At 31.6% G+C, this 15,015-nt stretch overlaps 2 protein-coding genes across 2 annotated transcripts in view; one reads left to right on the top strand and one right to left on the bottom strand.

The window, feature by feature from the left end:
• LOC129960459 (PHD finger protein 7-like) overlaps positions 1–13,482 on the bottom strand; it is a 51,326-nt gene extending 37,844 nt beyond the window's left edge. The window contains exons 1-2 of the mRNA XM_056073908.1: positions 13,305–13,482; positions 9,572–9,621 (exon numbers count right to left, since the gene is read on the bottom strand). Of these exons, the coding sequence (XP_055929883.1) occupies positions 9,572–9,614 (43 nt within the window). The 5' untranslated portion in view covers positions 9,615–9,621; positions 13,305–13,482. The remainder of the gene's footprint in view (positions 1–9,571; positions 9,622–13,304) is intronic.
• A 308-nt stretch (positions 13,483–13,790) lies between these two features.
• The window catches only part of LOC129959927 (cell growth regulator with RING finger domain protein 1-like), a 32,723-nt gene continuing 31,498 nt past the window's right edge, over positions 13,791–15,015 (top strand). The window contains exon 1 of the mRNA XM_056072830.1: positions 13,791–13,997. Coding sequence (XP_055928805.1) covers positions 13,864–13,997 — 134 coding nt within the window. The 5' untranslated portion in view covers positions 13,791–13,863. The remainder of the gene's footprint in view (positions 13,998–15,015) is intronic.

Below are 15,015 nucleotides of genomic sequence, written 5' to 3'. Positions count from 1 at the left end.
AAAGAATAAGGTATTCTTTTTACTGGCATGGAATATCCAAAGATGTCAGAGCTTTTTGTCAACAGTGCAAAGAGTGTCAGTTGACAAGGCGAATAAATCAAAAGGACAGAGTACCAATTACTCCTGTGGCAAGACCAGAATTGCCGTTCCCAGTGGTAAACATCAACATCATTGGACCTATAGATCCGTCGAGTGCAAAAAGTCACAGATATATATTATGTCTAGTTGATCAACACACGAGATGGGCTGAGGCAGTACCACTGACCAGTTTAACTGCCAAAGCTGCATGTGAGGCACTGTTAACCATCTTCATGCGGACAGGTGTGCCTAATATAATAGCATCAGACAATGGGACTAATTTCAATGCTAGTTTGACACAAGAGTTTGAAAAAAGAATGGGATCCAGCCCAAGATTTTCGACACCATTGCATCCAGAGTCGAATGGGCTGGTAGAAAGATTTAATCAGACGTTAAAGCACATGCTACATCATGTCATTTTGGAAGAGCCACGTACATGACATACAAAAATACCATTCATTTTGTGGGCCTATCGAGAAGTCCCCAACAGCACGACCGGCGTAGCACCTTTTCAGTTGTTATATGGACGAAAACCAGAAGGACCCTTAGGTATTCTGAGGAACACTTGGGTGGCAGATGAAGAGGGTTTGCAGTTGGATACTACTCCAGTACCTCTTTACATGGAAAAGCTTAAGAAGCAGTTAGAAGACGCAGCTGAGAAAGCAAAATTGATTTCAACAGTACAGCAAGAAAGAATGGCCCGTTATTACAATTTGAGATCTACGAAGAAAGTCTTTAATCCAGGAGACAAGGTAATTGTTCTATTACCTGATTCAAGAAACAAGCTTTTAGCTAGATGGCAAGGTCCATGTACCATCGAATCACGAAAGAATGAACATTCATTTTTAGAGAAGATGCCTGATGATAGTCTGAGGCGTGTGCATCAAAATAAAATGAGAGAATTTATTGCTAGCTCCGGAAGTGTGAACGTCATATTTGAAGGGGAGGAAGAATTTGGTGACATCGAAAATACTCCATTGAAAGAAGACTCCTTTTGGCAGGAAGTAAAATCCGTAGCCTCACCTGACTTATCAACTACGCAGCAAGCAGAACTGGAGACATTATTAAAAGAATTTGAACCCCTATTCAAAAGACCAGTGCAACCAGTTGCAATCGGGGAGCATGTGATTGAACTTTTGCCCAATATTACTAGACGGAAACCGCATTCCTACAGTGTTCCAATGTCTCATAGAACAGAGGTGGACAGACAAGTGAAAGAACTGTTGGACTTAGACTTGATTGAACCTTCGAATGCAGACATTACATATCCTACAGTATGTGTGGCAAAGAAGGACGCATCCATTCGAATGTGTATTGACTATAGAGCCCTTAATGCTGTAACAAAAGTTCCTGATTACCCCATGAAAGATACACAAGAATCAGTTTTTACTGCGGGGATGGCTCAATGGTTATCTTGTCTATATTTGCTAAAGGTATATTACCAAATTAAAATGAATGATGAGAACAAAATTTTAACAGCTTATTCTACTCATAACGGAGTATATCAGTGGAAGGTTATGCCTTTTGGTCTATCGGGAGCATCGGGTACATTCCAAAAAATAATGAATAGTGTTCTTCGAAACCATTCTAGTTATTCTCAAGCTTACATTGACGATATAATAGTGTATTCCAAAACATGGAGCGAACATTTAATTCATTTGAGAAATGTATTGCGAGAATTAGAAAAGACAGGGTTTTCTGTAAAATTTAAAAAATGCACTTCCGCGACCCGAGAACTACAATTTTTAGGCCATAAGATAGGAGGTGGTAAGCATGCCCCAGACGAGGAAAAAATTGCGGTAAAACGACTAGAAAGACCAAAGACGAAAAAGGAAGATCTGTGTTAGGACTAATGGGATTTTATCGATCATATATTCCTAATTATGCGGAAATCGCAACCCCACTAACTGAACTAACCAAAGGGAAAAAAACCAGGAGATGTAAATTGGGGAAAACGCGAAGAAGAATCGTTTTTTAGGTTGAAGAAAGCTTTATGTGAGGCGACAGCGTTAAATGCCCCTGGTTTTGGTAAACCTTTCGAAATTCACTCAGACGCTTCTGATTATGCAGTTGGTTGTTGTCTAACCCAAAAAGATGAAAAGGGAAATTATAAACCCATCGCATTTGTAAGCCAAAACTTTAACAAAACTCAAAAAAATTGGTCAACCATTGAAAAGGAAGCTTATGCCATCTTGTATGGATTTAAAAAAATTGATATATGGTTGCATAGAACTACGGTAGAAATCGTAACTGATCATAATCCATTAAAATACTTAATTGAAAAAACTCCAAAAAACCCTAAATTAACTAGGTGGGCATTGGCTTTGCAACGATGGAGTTACAAAATTACTCATCGTCCTGGAATCTTAAACAAAGACGCTGATGCTTTATCTCGTCTACAAATAAACGTAAGTTCTTTTTCTTGTTAAAATTAGTTCTCAACATCCATTGTGTTAATTTATTTTTTGTTCAGTTTTTATTTCAACATATGTACGCTATATTCTTATTTCGTTTAATTATTTTCAATATATGTATTCATTTTTATTTAATATATGTATGCTATGTTCATATTTCGTTTAATTATTTTTCATATATATATTCGGAACTTTCATTGTTATTTCAGTATGTGTATGAGATGTTCTTATTTCGTTTAGTTATTTTTCCTTATATGTTCAGAACTTTATCCAAAGGAATCAGAGAAAAACTTTTGCCTTTTGAAGACCAGTTTTTCTTTTAGGGGCGGCGTGTGAGGGCGCTGCTGCTGATGAGAATCAGAAAACGAACTGTAGGGAAGAGAGTGGAGGAGTAAAACGGCGGAAGAGACGGGGCACGGAGAGAAAGAATTGATGTTCGGAGCTCTATGATGTTCTCGTATTAAATTTTGTTATATTGTTCTTGTATGTTATGTTTCGTCCTAAGTGAATGTCAATTAAATGTTGTAAAAAAATTAAAATTGGTGTCATACCAATTATTTTCGTTTACACTTACTAATGAAAAGGGCAGTCTTTGCCCTATTTTTCCAGATGAGAAATCAAAATTGAGAAAGCTCGGCAGCTCCGACAACTTACATTTAGCCAACCAATCATATCTCAGATCAGTTTGTTAGATTTATTCATAAAAGATACTGTATAAAAACACATTCCATACCTGATGAACAGTGACCCAAAAGGAAGTCTGAAGGAAGCAGCGCAAACCATCTTGGACCAGATTTTCCCATCTCCTGCTATTTCAACTAACTATAATTTAAACACTTCAACGCAGCCACTTGACCCTCCATTTTCCCTCCAAGAAATTTCAATGATAATATACAACCTTCCGTCAGGTAAAGCTCCCGGTATTGATGGAATTGACAACCTCCTTCTTAAAATTATACACAAGCGCTTTCATAATATCTTCCCAACTCTCTTTAATAAGTGCCTAGAATTAAGTTGCTTCCCAGATTCCTTGAAAATAGGAAATATTATTTTATTCCAAAAACAAGGAAAAGATCAGAGACTGGCATCTTCATATCGACCCATTTCTCTCCTGCCAACAATCGGGAAGGTGCTAGAGAAATTAATGACCCAAAGGTTAACTTATCATCTTGGGACCACTAATAGCCTCAGCGAGCGTCAACATGGGTTTAGGGAAGGTAAATCAGTAGACACAGCCATCCATGAGCTGATAAACAAAATTGAAGCTGCAAGAAGAGAGGGCAAGCATGTCTTAGTGCCCTCTATTGATATAAAAGGAGCCTTTGACAACTTGCAACACAAAGAAATTCTCAAAAGTCTGGATGAAAGTCCCTGTCCTTTAAACATCAATCGCCTCTTTCACAGTCTTCTCCAAAACAGGAAAGTGACTCTAATGACTCCAGAAGGTAGGACCATGAAAGACCAGAAACAAGGCTGCCCTCAAGGATCATGCAGTGGTCCCGCTCTTTGGAATCTCGTAGCCAACGAAATTCTCAAGCAGGTCTGGCCAGAAAATGTACACATCCAAGCCTTTGCAGATGATTTTGTACTGGTTATCGAAGCGGACACAAAAAAATAGCCTGGAAAGAGAAACTGAACTTGCAATAGCCAAATTTAATTCCTGGTGCTCAAATAATAAACTTTCCATCTCCACGGAAAAAACAACCCATATTTTATTCAGCAAAATGGCGAGAGGCCCCAGAATCATGTGGAATGGAGACATCATTAAGAGAAATAAATCTATTAAATATCTAGGAGTCCACATTGATGACCAATTAAACTGGCTAGAACACATAGAAAAACAAGGAGAAAAGGCCATTAAAATGCACCAAAACCTCAAAAGAATCGCTGGAAGCACATGGGGAATCTCTCAGAAACACAAAAGAGTTCTTTACAAGACAGTAGTTGAGAGAATGCTCGCCCATGGTTCATCAGCGTGGTGTCTAAACCCAACATATAGAATGAAGAGGAAGCTCTCCACCATTCAGAGACCATTTCTTCTCTACATTTCAGGTGCTTACCGTACATCTCCAACAGCAGCGCTACAAACCATTCTTGGCATTCCACCCCTGCACCTGCAATTACAGTTTGAAGCCAGACTAACGACAATATATCGCCTAAGAATCCCCCTTCCTCATAATATAACAGAGATACAGCCAGAAGATCTAGAGAAGAAAGCAACTGGTTGGTCTACTCACCCTTCACAGCATCTCATTCCCAACCAAATTTCATTGGAAGATGAAGGAATAAATTTAACTCAAATAAATAATATCAACATCTTCACAGATGGCTCAAAAACAGAACATGGAGTTGGAGCTGCGTTTTGTGTTCTGTTCAATGATTCCTGGTCCTACCACTGGTCTGCCAAATTGAATGACAACAATACCGTTTTCCAAGCTGAACTCACTGCACTTCATGAAGCAGTAAAATATACATCTCAGTTTTCAAACAACAATACTTTTAAAATACATGTTGACAATAGAGCTAGTATCATGGCATCTTCAAATCCAAAGAGCACAAACCAAAAAGCAAGAGAAATTTTTGGTGTCCTGCTTTCAAAACCAACAATAAAAATTTCATGGGTTAAAGCACATGCGGGCAATATAGGCAACGAAAAAGCAGATCAACTGGCAAAGGACGCAACGCAAAATGGGCAATTTTATAGGCAAACAAAGATACCAAAACCACATATAAAAGCCCTCCTCCGGAAAGACATGCTTGAGGAATGGCAAGGATATTGGAGCAATGGTGTCACAGGCAGAAAAATTTTTAATATCCTACCTTCAGTCAACCTTAATCCCACTAACTGGAACAGAGAGGAAATTATTTTCTTCTCAGAACACGGCCCTTTTCCTGCCTACCTCAAAAGGTTCAACCTGTCTGAGAGTGACCAGTGCAGTTGTGGTGGGATAGGCACCGCACTTCATTATGCTACGGAATGCATCCTTACAATCTCCTGGCATATGAAAAAACCATCACCAAGCCATGAACAGGAATGGCTGAAAAGAGTCGCCGGCAACTTCCTTTCCAGGCAAAAAATCCACAGTATAATTAAATTTATAAGTGGAAATAGAGACCTATTCTCGCCTCCATAGCACTCAACATGAAGTCTCCTACCAAAAAAGACTAAGGGAAAAAACAAGCACTGCAGTCTCCTGTCACACATTTCAATCAAACAGAGATTGTCTTCATTTCCATTTTTCAAATCATTTTCCATCTGATTTTTTTTTTTAACTGCATCCTGATCTACTATAACATAAAAAATGTGAACACAGATTATATGTATATTTTTACAAATTTTATCTCTCAATCTGCATTATATTTCTAAGTTAATTACTACAAATTATATTTCTAAGTTGAAAAATTATGTAAACGGTCTCACCATAATATAATTTCTTATATAATTGTAAATTTTGTAAATAGTTATTTTTATTTCGTTTTCCTACTGTAAATATTTTGTTAATTAAATAAAATTCCCGTAACATGCCTACCAAACCGTTCAGTGACCAGAATGGTCACGGATACGGGGGTATGAGACGGCGTTCTGTTCTGTATAAAAACACATCCATATTGGGAGAGTTCTTAAGAATGAAATTACACGAGGTTATTTGCTTCCTACCAGTGGGTTCTCCCCTATCCATATTGCTTACCAACACACAAATCAGAATTGAACAGTAATTCTACTGTTCATTTCAGTATTCTGAGATGACCACTTTTCGACAATTCTATTTCATCAAGGGGCCAGACGGAGAAGGATTAGTGCATTTCCGGAATTCTTCATCATTCTTTGACCTTGATTCACGCCTCATTAAGATACTTTTTTGTTTCAATTTTTTTTTCACGTGTATGTGAGCATCATGTCGTCTCTGACCGTATTATTATAATTCAGTCCGCGAGTAATCTGAGCTTATTTTATTGTTAAATGTAAATGTCTCCTCCTTTCATCTTTCTTCTCACCCCTATTTTGACGAATTAAACCCATCCTAACGCATGCGAAAAAGTACGGAGGGTTTTAGAATCCGTTGTCAAACAATATTAATTGGGAAAAATAAATAAATAAATACAAAATTAAATCACTGCGTCAAAATGAGAAAAAGTACTCAATGTTATCATATGTATTATTCTTGCTGAATTAATTTTCGAATATGAAAAATGCTGTCTCCTAAAAATTTTTAAAGAAAATTTTAACAGGGTGCATAGTGAGATACTACTGCAAAAATTAAGTACTTTTAAGCACTTTAACCAAAAATATTAAGCACCTTTATACATATAAAAAACATGTGTATTTCATATGTAAACCTGCATATTTTCTAAGCATATGATATTTTCTGTTTTATAATAATGCATAGTTTTTATTAAATTTTTCAAAATTAATTTAAAACTTGTATTAATATTTATTTATGTATTTGCGCAACATCTATTGTAAAATGAATGATGCCCTTTTGATATTTAACAAAAACAAAAAAATTATAAAATAAAAAAATTATCAATACCAAAACAATTAACTTTTATAAGATTAACTATAGAAATGTGTGATTTTTTAAATATTTCTTAAAATTAACAAACCATTATTTTATTTAGATGGATACATGATTTCTGAAAATATCAACATGGATGAAGAAGCATAGCATGATCGAACAGTTTGTATTTGATTTTTATATCTGTAGCAACAAATAAGGTTCGGCACAGCTGGGATGGAAAGTTTAAATTTCTTCCTGTACTATTTTGCTATATTCAGAAATTTTAGTTGCAGTCTTATAAAATCCAGAACTAAGTATACAGGACTCAAGAACTAAGCATAAAAATGGCAAAACTGTCATGAAATTGATGATAGTATAATGCCATGTTCGAAATGAATCTCTTAAATCATTTTTTAATAGAAAAGAATAACAGTGTTTAGAAATGGTCAGACAATAAAAAAAAAAAAAATTGTTGTCTCAACGCTTCTTACTTCTAAAGTTTAGTAAAGACATTTTTTCATTCTGAAAAATTAATAAAAACGTGCTTATAAACATTTTTTTTTTTTTTACTTTAGCTTAAAAAAATTGTAGGAAAATGTGATTACATATTTCATGAAGAAATGAAACGATTTAAAAATTTCTAGTTTCCATAAATAACGGAAACAAATTCATCAAGTTAAAAAATAATCAGTTCTGTTGTTTGAAACAAAATGAAAATAAAAAATGCTAGTTGAAGCATTTCTTTAAAGTATTTTTTGAAGCCAGCAAGAGAATATATTGCATTGCTTAAAAATTTAATAAAACTTATCAAATAAGGAATTTTATTCAATGAACTGCTTAAAAATTTAAATAAAAGCAAAGAAAGCATTCTACTTCGGAAAAAAATTCTAGCAAATTGTCATTTATGATAAGAATTGTCGTTTTATAAAAAATATTCAGCTTTAAAATAATTTTCCCAATCTCCTGGAAATTCCTGACAATTCCCAGTTTGCTGGTCACCCTATTAACATAAATGACAGGAATTTATATTGATTCTAATTATAACGCATAATTTAATATTGATTTAAAATGATTTTCAATAAGATATCTTAAAATATATTCCATCTTCACGAAATGCTTAATATTGTTTAAGAATTTCTTTAATGTGACAGGCATTAGACTTCTCCTCAGAAGCAGATTTTATATTTATGAGTATATCACAGATCCTTTTTCCCAATGATCAGCATGCAGATTATGAGGAAGCAAATCAGCAAGCATGCACTAATTAAAGAAAATTAAATGCAAAATAAAACACGGTGCATTTTCCCATCTATATATAACCAATCTAAGAGAATTAACGCTTCATAAAATTAATAATTTATGCAATTACAGGCAGACTTCTAAATAAGGGCATATAGTACTTTTTTGCAATTAAGTATATACAGTAAGCACATGTGGCTCGAAATATGAACAGAAAAGCCCCTGGAAAAAGGATCATTAAATAATGTTTCAATATCTAAAATAAAATTTCTCCTGATGAATACAAAAGCATAGAAGGTAAATTTAGCCTCTTATTCAAATTTTGATAATTTTTTAGTAAAGGCAATATAACTGAACAACTTTATTTCCATTGTCAAATAAAGTTAATAACAGGCAACTATTTAGCATATTGGTCACTGGAAGCGAGTACTGTTGTGGCTTGAACTTCTGTATTCAAGCAACTACCAGCTGTCAATACATCACAAATCTCATTAGGAGGTGTCATAGCTGAAATTTTATCACCCATGATCGCCAACTTGGGTAATTTTTCGTTACTAACAAGTATTATATTATGCACAGAATTCAGTCAAAGTTTTGATTAAATTTTCAGACGCATCCAATGTTGCAACCAATTTAAATTTTTATAATAATTAATTTGGTTTCAAGTTACTTAAATCAATTCTTGTAATAAGGTTTTTAATTGGAGTACTTTCACTTTCTTTATATAAATTTAGAAGCCTTGTTTTGGATTCTGAATTACTTGTGGTGGAATTATTTGTTACAATATCCCAGATGCTCTTGACACATTTGGGTTCAAATTGTGATACTATGCAGTTAAATTTTACTTATCTTAAATTTTGCTTCGACTTGGAAAAACCCAAATTTCTGGGTGATTACCCAAAAAGGAGGAATTTCAACACTTACTTTACACAATTTGTGTTCAGTATCTTCAAAATTTTTTTATTGTCTTCAGGCATATTTACTTTAATATAAACATCTGGGGTCACCAGTTATTGGTCCCGACTCCAAATTAATCTTAATAATTAGAACTCCATTACTTTAAATAGCTTTAATCCACAATTTATATTTGTTTTTGTTCAAAAAAAAAAAAAAAAAAAAAAAAAAAAAAAAAAAAAAACAACTGTTATTTTAAAGTTCTGTATATGTTAAAGCCACAACAAGCATACCAATACTGATATGGAAACTGCAAGAAAAGGCTGCTTAATTCAGAAGATTTATATATACGCATAACATAGGCAATGGATTCAACTTGTTTGTTTAACAACGTTTAATAAAAAAGTTATAAATCTTTCAAAAACATTATGAGAAAATTTGCCATACCTGTTGGGCTTTCCAACTGAAAGCATTTTTTCTTTTGTGGCATCTTGAATCTGAAAAGAATGAAAGATTCTCTTAAGTATGAATAATTATTTAAGACTGTTCAGTAAGGATAAGTTAACAACATTTTATTTAGAGCTATTTTTTCTTTTCTGCTTTTTTTTAAATGTCAGAAAAACTGTCTTAAAAAAAAACAACCTTAGCCTCAGATATTAATTGTATCTACAAATAATAATACAGAGAAAACTGATTATCTTTGGCATTAAATACCATAAATCTACTTGTAGGAAACTTGTTATTTTCTAAAGCAATTTTAAAACTGATGTCAGATTACAGCTTACTAATAAATACAAATTAATATAACACCAAAATCCTTTAAGGTTGCATGCAATTATCCACCAGATGTCATATGCATTGACCTCTAGCTTACAGCCAGTACAACTGTTGTACCAGATTTTTTTTTTACCTTTCCTTATGGCTCGGTACAACTGCTGTACCAGCAACGAGTTTGAATTTCGTCCCCCCACTCGAACCTTCCAGCTGAGCACTAATTGCCTCTTAAAATTCCTTCCCTTTTGTGTCTCACCCTTTAGGGTCAAAAGATTTCATCTAGCAGTTGTTATAATCATTGTTGGCGCTAGTAAGTCTTGTAAACCCTACTTTGGCGGCATCTTTTTTTAAAAAGTAACATTTCTAAGAGAATGAGTTTGCATAATTTCATTTGTGAGTAGTACTCGATTGAAAACTTTTGTCTTTTCCCTGTTTCTTCATTTTTTAACTTTATAAATTCCTTAATATTTTAACTTAATATAATTTTGTAACTTTATAATAATATATGGTTATAGTTGGACCCATCTATTTATCTATATTTCAAGTAAATTCACAGAATTTACTAATCATTTGAACAAGAAGAATTACTTGAAGTTTCATTTCTGACGGAATAATATCATGAAGGTAATCGGCACCCTAGACAAATTGTTACTTCTTCGTTCCCATTCGTCACAAATAATGCAGAAAAACTAAATAGAACCTAGTTTTTTTTTTCACTCTGTCATTATATTTTACATTGAAAAGTGACAAAACACTTTGTTTTGTCTTCATGCTTACCCCCTACCACCTTACTGGAGACTTGGGCATATATACTTCCCAGTCAATAATGTATTAGTCTAACACTGTATTAAAATGACCTATAATTTTTTCATCTTTAAATTTTAATATTTGACCTGGATATATTCTGCTAAAAATACATTTAGGTTTTGATTTTTAAGTAAGCTGTCAGTTTTACCATTATTTTTCATAATTTATGAAATTGATTGATTTAATAATTTATAATTAATCATTCATTAAAAGTTAAAATTCTAATTTTAAAATATTGAAGGAGTTTATTAAAATCAATCAAAAATAATAATTAGTAGTTTTTCTATATCAGAAGAAAAATATTAAAATCTTAATACTTTCATTTCAATCCACTGAGAAGTTACTAGATACTTAAATTATTCCAGAAATATTTGCATTGAAATAAAATAAAGTAGCTGTATAAAAAAGTCAGGAATTCTAGATTTAGTTTTAAGCGTTTCCGAGAGATAATCTAAATCAGCTGCTAGTAAAAATACTTGTATTCAATAACAAATGTTGATCATTTAGAATGCTAGATATATTGTTTTAAGTTTTTTAAAAAAGTTTTTAGCTAACTACTTTTCAGCGTAATATCATCACAATGTAATCTTATTTATTGAATTCTAAGGAAATCATATTTAATCTTACTTTTTAAAAATTAATTGTCTTAAATCTGGTAATTACATACATATTAGTAAATTTTTCTGCAGAAAAATAATTTTTTGTCATAATTCAGGTATTTATTGTCTGCAAAATTGAGCATACTTTTCAGAAATACTTCACTGCAATAAGTAATTGAAATTCTCAGCAAAAAAAAAAAAAAAAAAAAAAAAAAACACTATAAATATAAGAATCGACAATAGAATAGGAAAACATTACTAGTAATTATATTAACAAACCGTTCGAACTATGTTAGGAATAAAAATTATATTCAATTTGTGTTATCTACCCATTCACTTGATCCTTTTCGATAATCATACAAAATCCACTTTTCATCACAAGTGACAAATTGGTTTAAAAAAGGCAACTGTTTATTGCGAAGCAAAAAAAGATGCACACTTGCTCTTCAAGTCGATCATCTGCAGTTGCATCAGTTAGTATGGCACATGGATTTTACTTTATTTATCGCACATAGATGTTTTAATACTTTCTAGACTTCCGTATGGCTAGTTCCTAGTTTAGACCCAAGTTCATGAAATATCCCAATATCAAGCATTTTTTCCACTATCGATCCAATTTCAAATGCGTGATTAATGTTTCTCAAAGCTTGAGCTGCGCTATGTAAAAGAAAAGTAGATGTACAATGTGTTTGTTTCCATCTGGTTTTGGAGAAAAAATAAAATAAAAATGGGATACAAACACGAAAAAATTTTACGAAATGAGTAAGAATGCCTTTAAAATTTATAATTATAAATATCGAGCACATTTTACAATGAACTTCTCTCAGTCGCAGCTGAACACAGACTAAACAAAAACAACCATTTCATAATTTTCAAATATAATATATATAGGCTAGTAACAAATGAAATATAAATGACTTTTACTTCATTTTCGAAAAAATATTAGCTATTAACAGGAAAAAAAAAAAAAAGAAAAAGAAAATGAGGTTATAACTTTTTGATATGTTCCAAGTCAAAATGATTTTATAAATAATTCAAGTTTCTATATATATGCCCTAAGAAAAAAAATGTTTCAGGTTACAAATATTTTCGTAACCTAAGATTTAAGACTTGGATTAAAAAGTCATACAAACCAAGTCTCAGATCATCAAAAATTACTTTCATTTGATGATTTTCCAAAGAATTAGGGGAAAAAAAAAAGAAAAAGAAGACTAATCTACTTAATTTTAAAACTAGTTAATGAAACAATGATAATTTATGCATTCCCTTCCACTCAAAGTATATTTTCACCAAATTTAGATGTTCTATAATTAATAGTCTGTCCACATAGTGTTCACAGATCTATGCACAAATATTTTCCATTTGTGTTATTAGAGATAACACAAATGAATAAAATAGCTTCTGAAGTAGACTGATAAAATCTAACTGGTAACAAAATACACAAAAAAATAATAATGTATCCAATTTTACTCTAACTGAAATATTGGTTTTATTAAAGTTCTTTAAATAAAAATATTATTATGAATAGATGATACACGATACAGTTATGTCTGCTATGTCATATGAATGGATTCCAAAGCAATCTTGTTATTAAATAATATTTACAAGTACACAAGAATCTTCATGCAGTGCTATTTTTTGAAAACTGTACACAACTGCTTTCATGTTTTATGCCTGGTTTAAAAACATTACATCATAATTTTATTCGCAGAAATACAATTTTAAAATTGCATTTATATAGTACCTAATGCAGATAATGAGAATATATCGAACATACAATAAAGCAGATGCACATTTTAAAATCAAATGTCCAGTAAACCATTTTCACAATTTTCATTCTAAATCATATATTACTAAATGGAAATTAAAGAAGGGAAAAAGGGTTTATGTTGGATCAAATTATTTGAAAAGAAAATGATGATTTTAATAAAATCCATCTCTTTTCATCAATTTAAACATTCAAATATATAAAATAAATATGTAAGAGAATGTATACTCACGCAATCACAAAATCTTAAACACACAATAGTATAAACTACAAATTTAAAAGGCGCTATGAAAAGAAATTTGATATACCACAATCATAACAGAAAATGCATTAATAACTTATTAACATTTATCATCTATTTGCATACAATTTTAAACAATTGAGCAAACCGCGCGTCAGTAAACGCCAGTAGCGCCGTTACTCTTCTTCGAGAAAAGTGTTGCCAATAGCAAAATGTCTTGGAATTAAAACTACTTTAAATGGCCAAGTCTTTAGTTGTGTTACGGCACTTTCATTCCAAATCGAACTGGAAAAACAGCCTTGAGAATATAGCAAATTCAGAAAATAATTTATGGACAAAACATCTGTCTATAATATCTTCAACATTTTGAATTTCTTTGTTTTGCTTTTGCTTTCCAGATTATTCACTCAGAAAAACAATGAGTATACTAGACACATTTTAGAAATTTCAGTGGCAATCATGTTAGTAAATCTTATTTATTTTCGTTAAAATTTTACGCGGTTGTGTCATTACGATTTGAGTTTCCATTTCCTTCTTTATCATATTTACGATGTTTTTGCATAGTATCTTTGGAATCCTTTTCAGTTCGTCATCATTTGGTTATTTGTTCGTTTCAGAAACATTTCAGAAAACTTTGTTTCAGTTGGGAATGGTGATAATTTTAACCTCCATCTTATTTTATGTGTAAGTTTGAACAAATCATGTTTTGTTTTTAAAGATTTTTGTTGCTGTAAAAGTTTTTATTGATTTAAAGTAATGGTTAAAGCATAATTCTAAACCAAATAATATATATATATAATTAGTTCAGTTTTTTTAGCGACATGCATAGATAATAGATTAAATTTTGACAATGATAATTTTATTATTATTTTTAAAAATCTTTGAGTTTCTCTATTGCCAGTTAATCCTTTACTGGGAACTTGAGAATTTTAGACTTAACTGGGCAAGTGTTGGCTATAAGACTGCATTATTCGAAAATTCAAATGAAATCTTTTAACGAAAATAATAATATGGAATCCATCTATAAATTCTGTAGATGTTTTTATTACAATAAAATAATATTTCTTTAATTTTACAAAATATACTGTTAATAGAAAAATTATGGTGCAATATACATTTTCTGGGAATATTTATCATAGTTAAAATTAATTTAGGAAAACAAATTCTTTTAAAATTTTTCTAATCATATTTTTTCCATTATGTGGATATATGATGAAGGTAACAGAATATAAAAATTAAGCATTGTATAAAAAGAAGATGTTGGATAAAAATAGGCTGTTTTTACAAGGAATGATTTCAATTCAGATTCTTGTATACATGTATAAAATAATTTTCAAGTGCATTTTGAACACATTGAGTTTTCCAATATACACATCAATGTGTAATTTTTATTTTCTGTAGTGGTGAAAAATTACATATATTCTTGTATTTCTAACTTGATTCCTTCCAGGATTATCACTTCCTAAAATATGGTTCATTGACATGCTTAATTCTTTATTCAGATTTTTTTTATTTATCTTTTTACTTTGGGAATAATTAATTTTTTTGTGCTGGCTTCTAGAAACTTTTTTCCACTCATGACAGGTATAATACTTATAACCAGAAAAAAAAAAATGGCCATATGCTATCAGCTACTATGCAAATGTATGGAATTTGTTGAATGAAATGATCATTTAAAATGAGTTTTTTCTATAGTAATTTT

Source organism: Argiope bruennichi, chromosome X2 (genome assembly GCF_947563725.1).
Source record: "Argiope bruennichi chromosome X2, qqArgBrue1.1, whole genome shotgun sequence".
In the NCBI taxonomy this organism is placed as follows: domain Eukaryota; kingdom Metazoa; phylum Arthropoda; class Arachnida; order Araneae; family Araneidae; genus Argiope; species Argiope bruennichi.
This window is presented reverse-complemented; position numbering and strand designations above follow the sequence as displayed.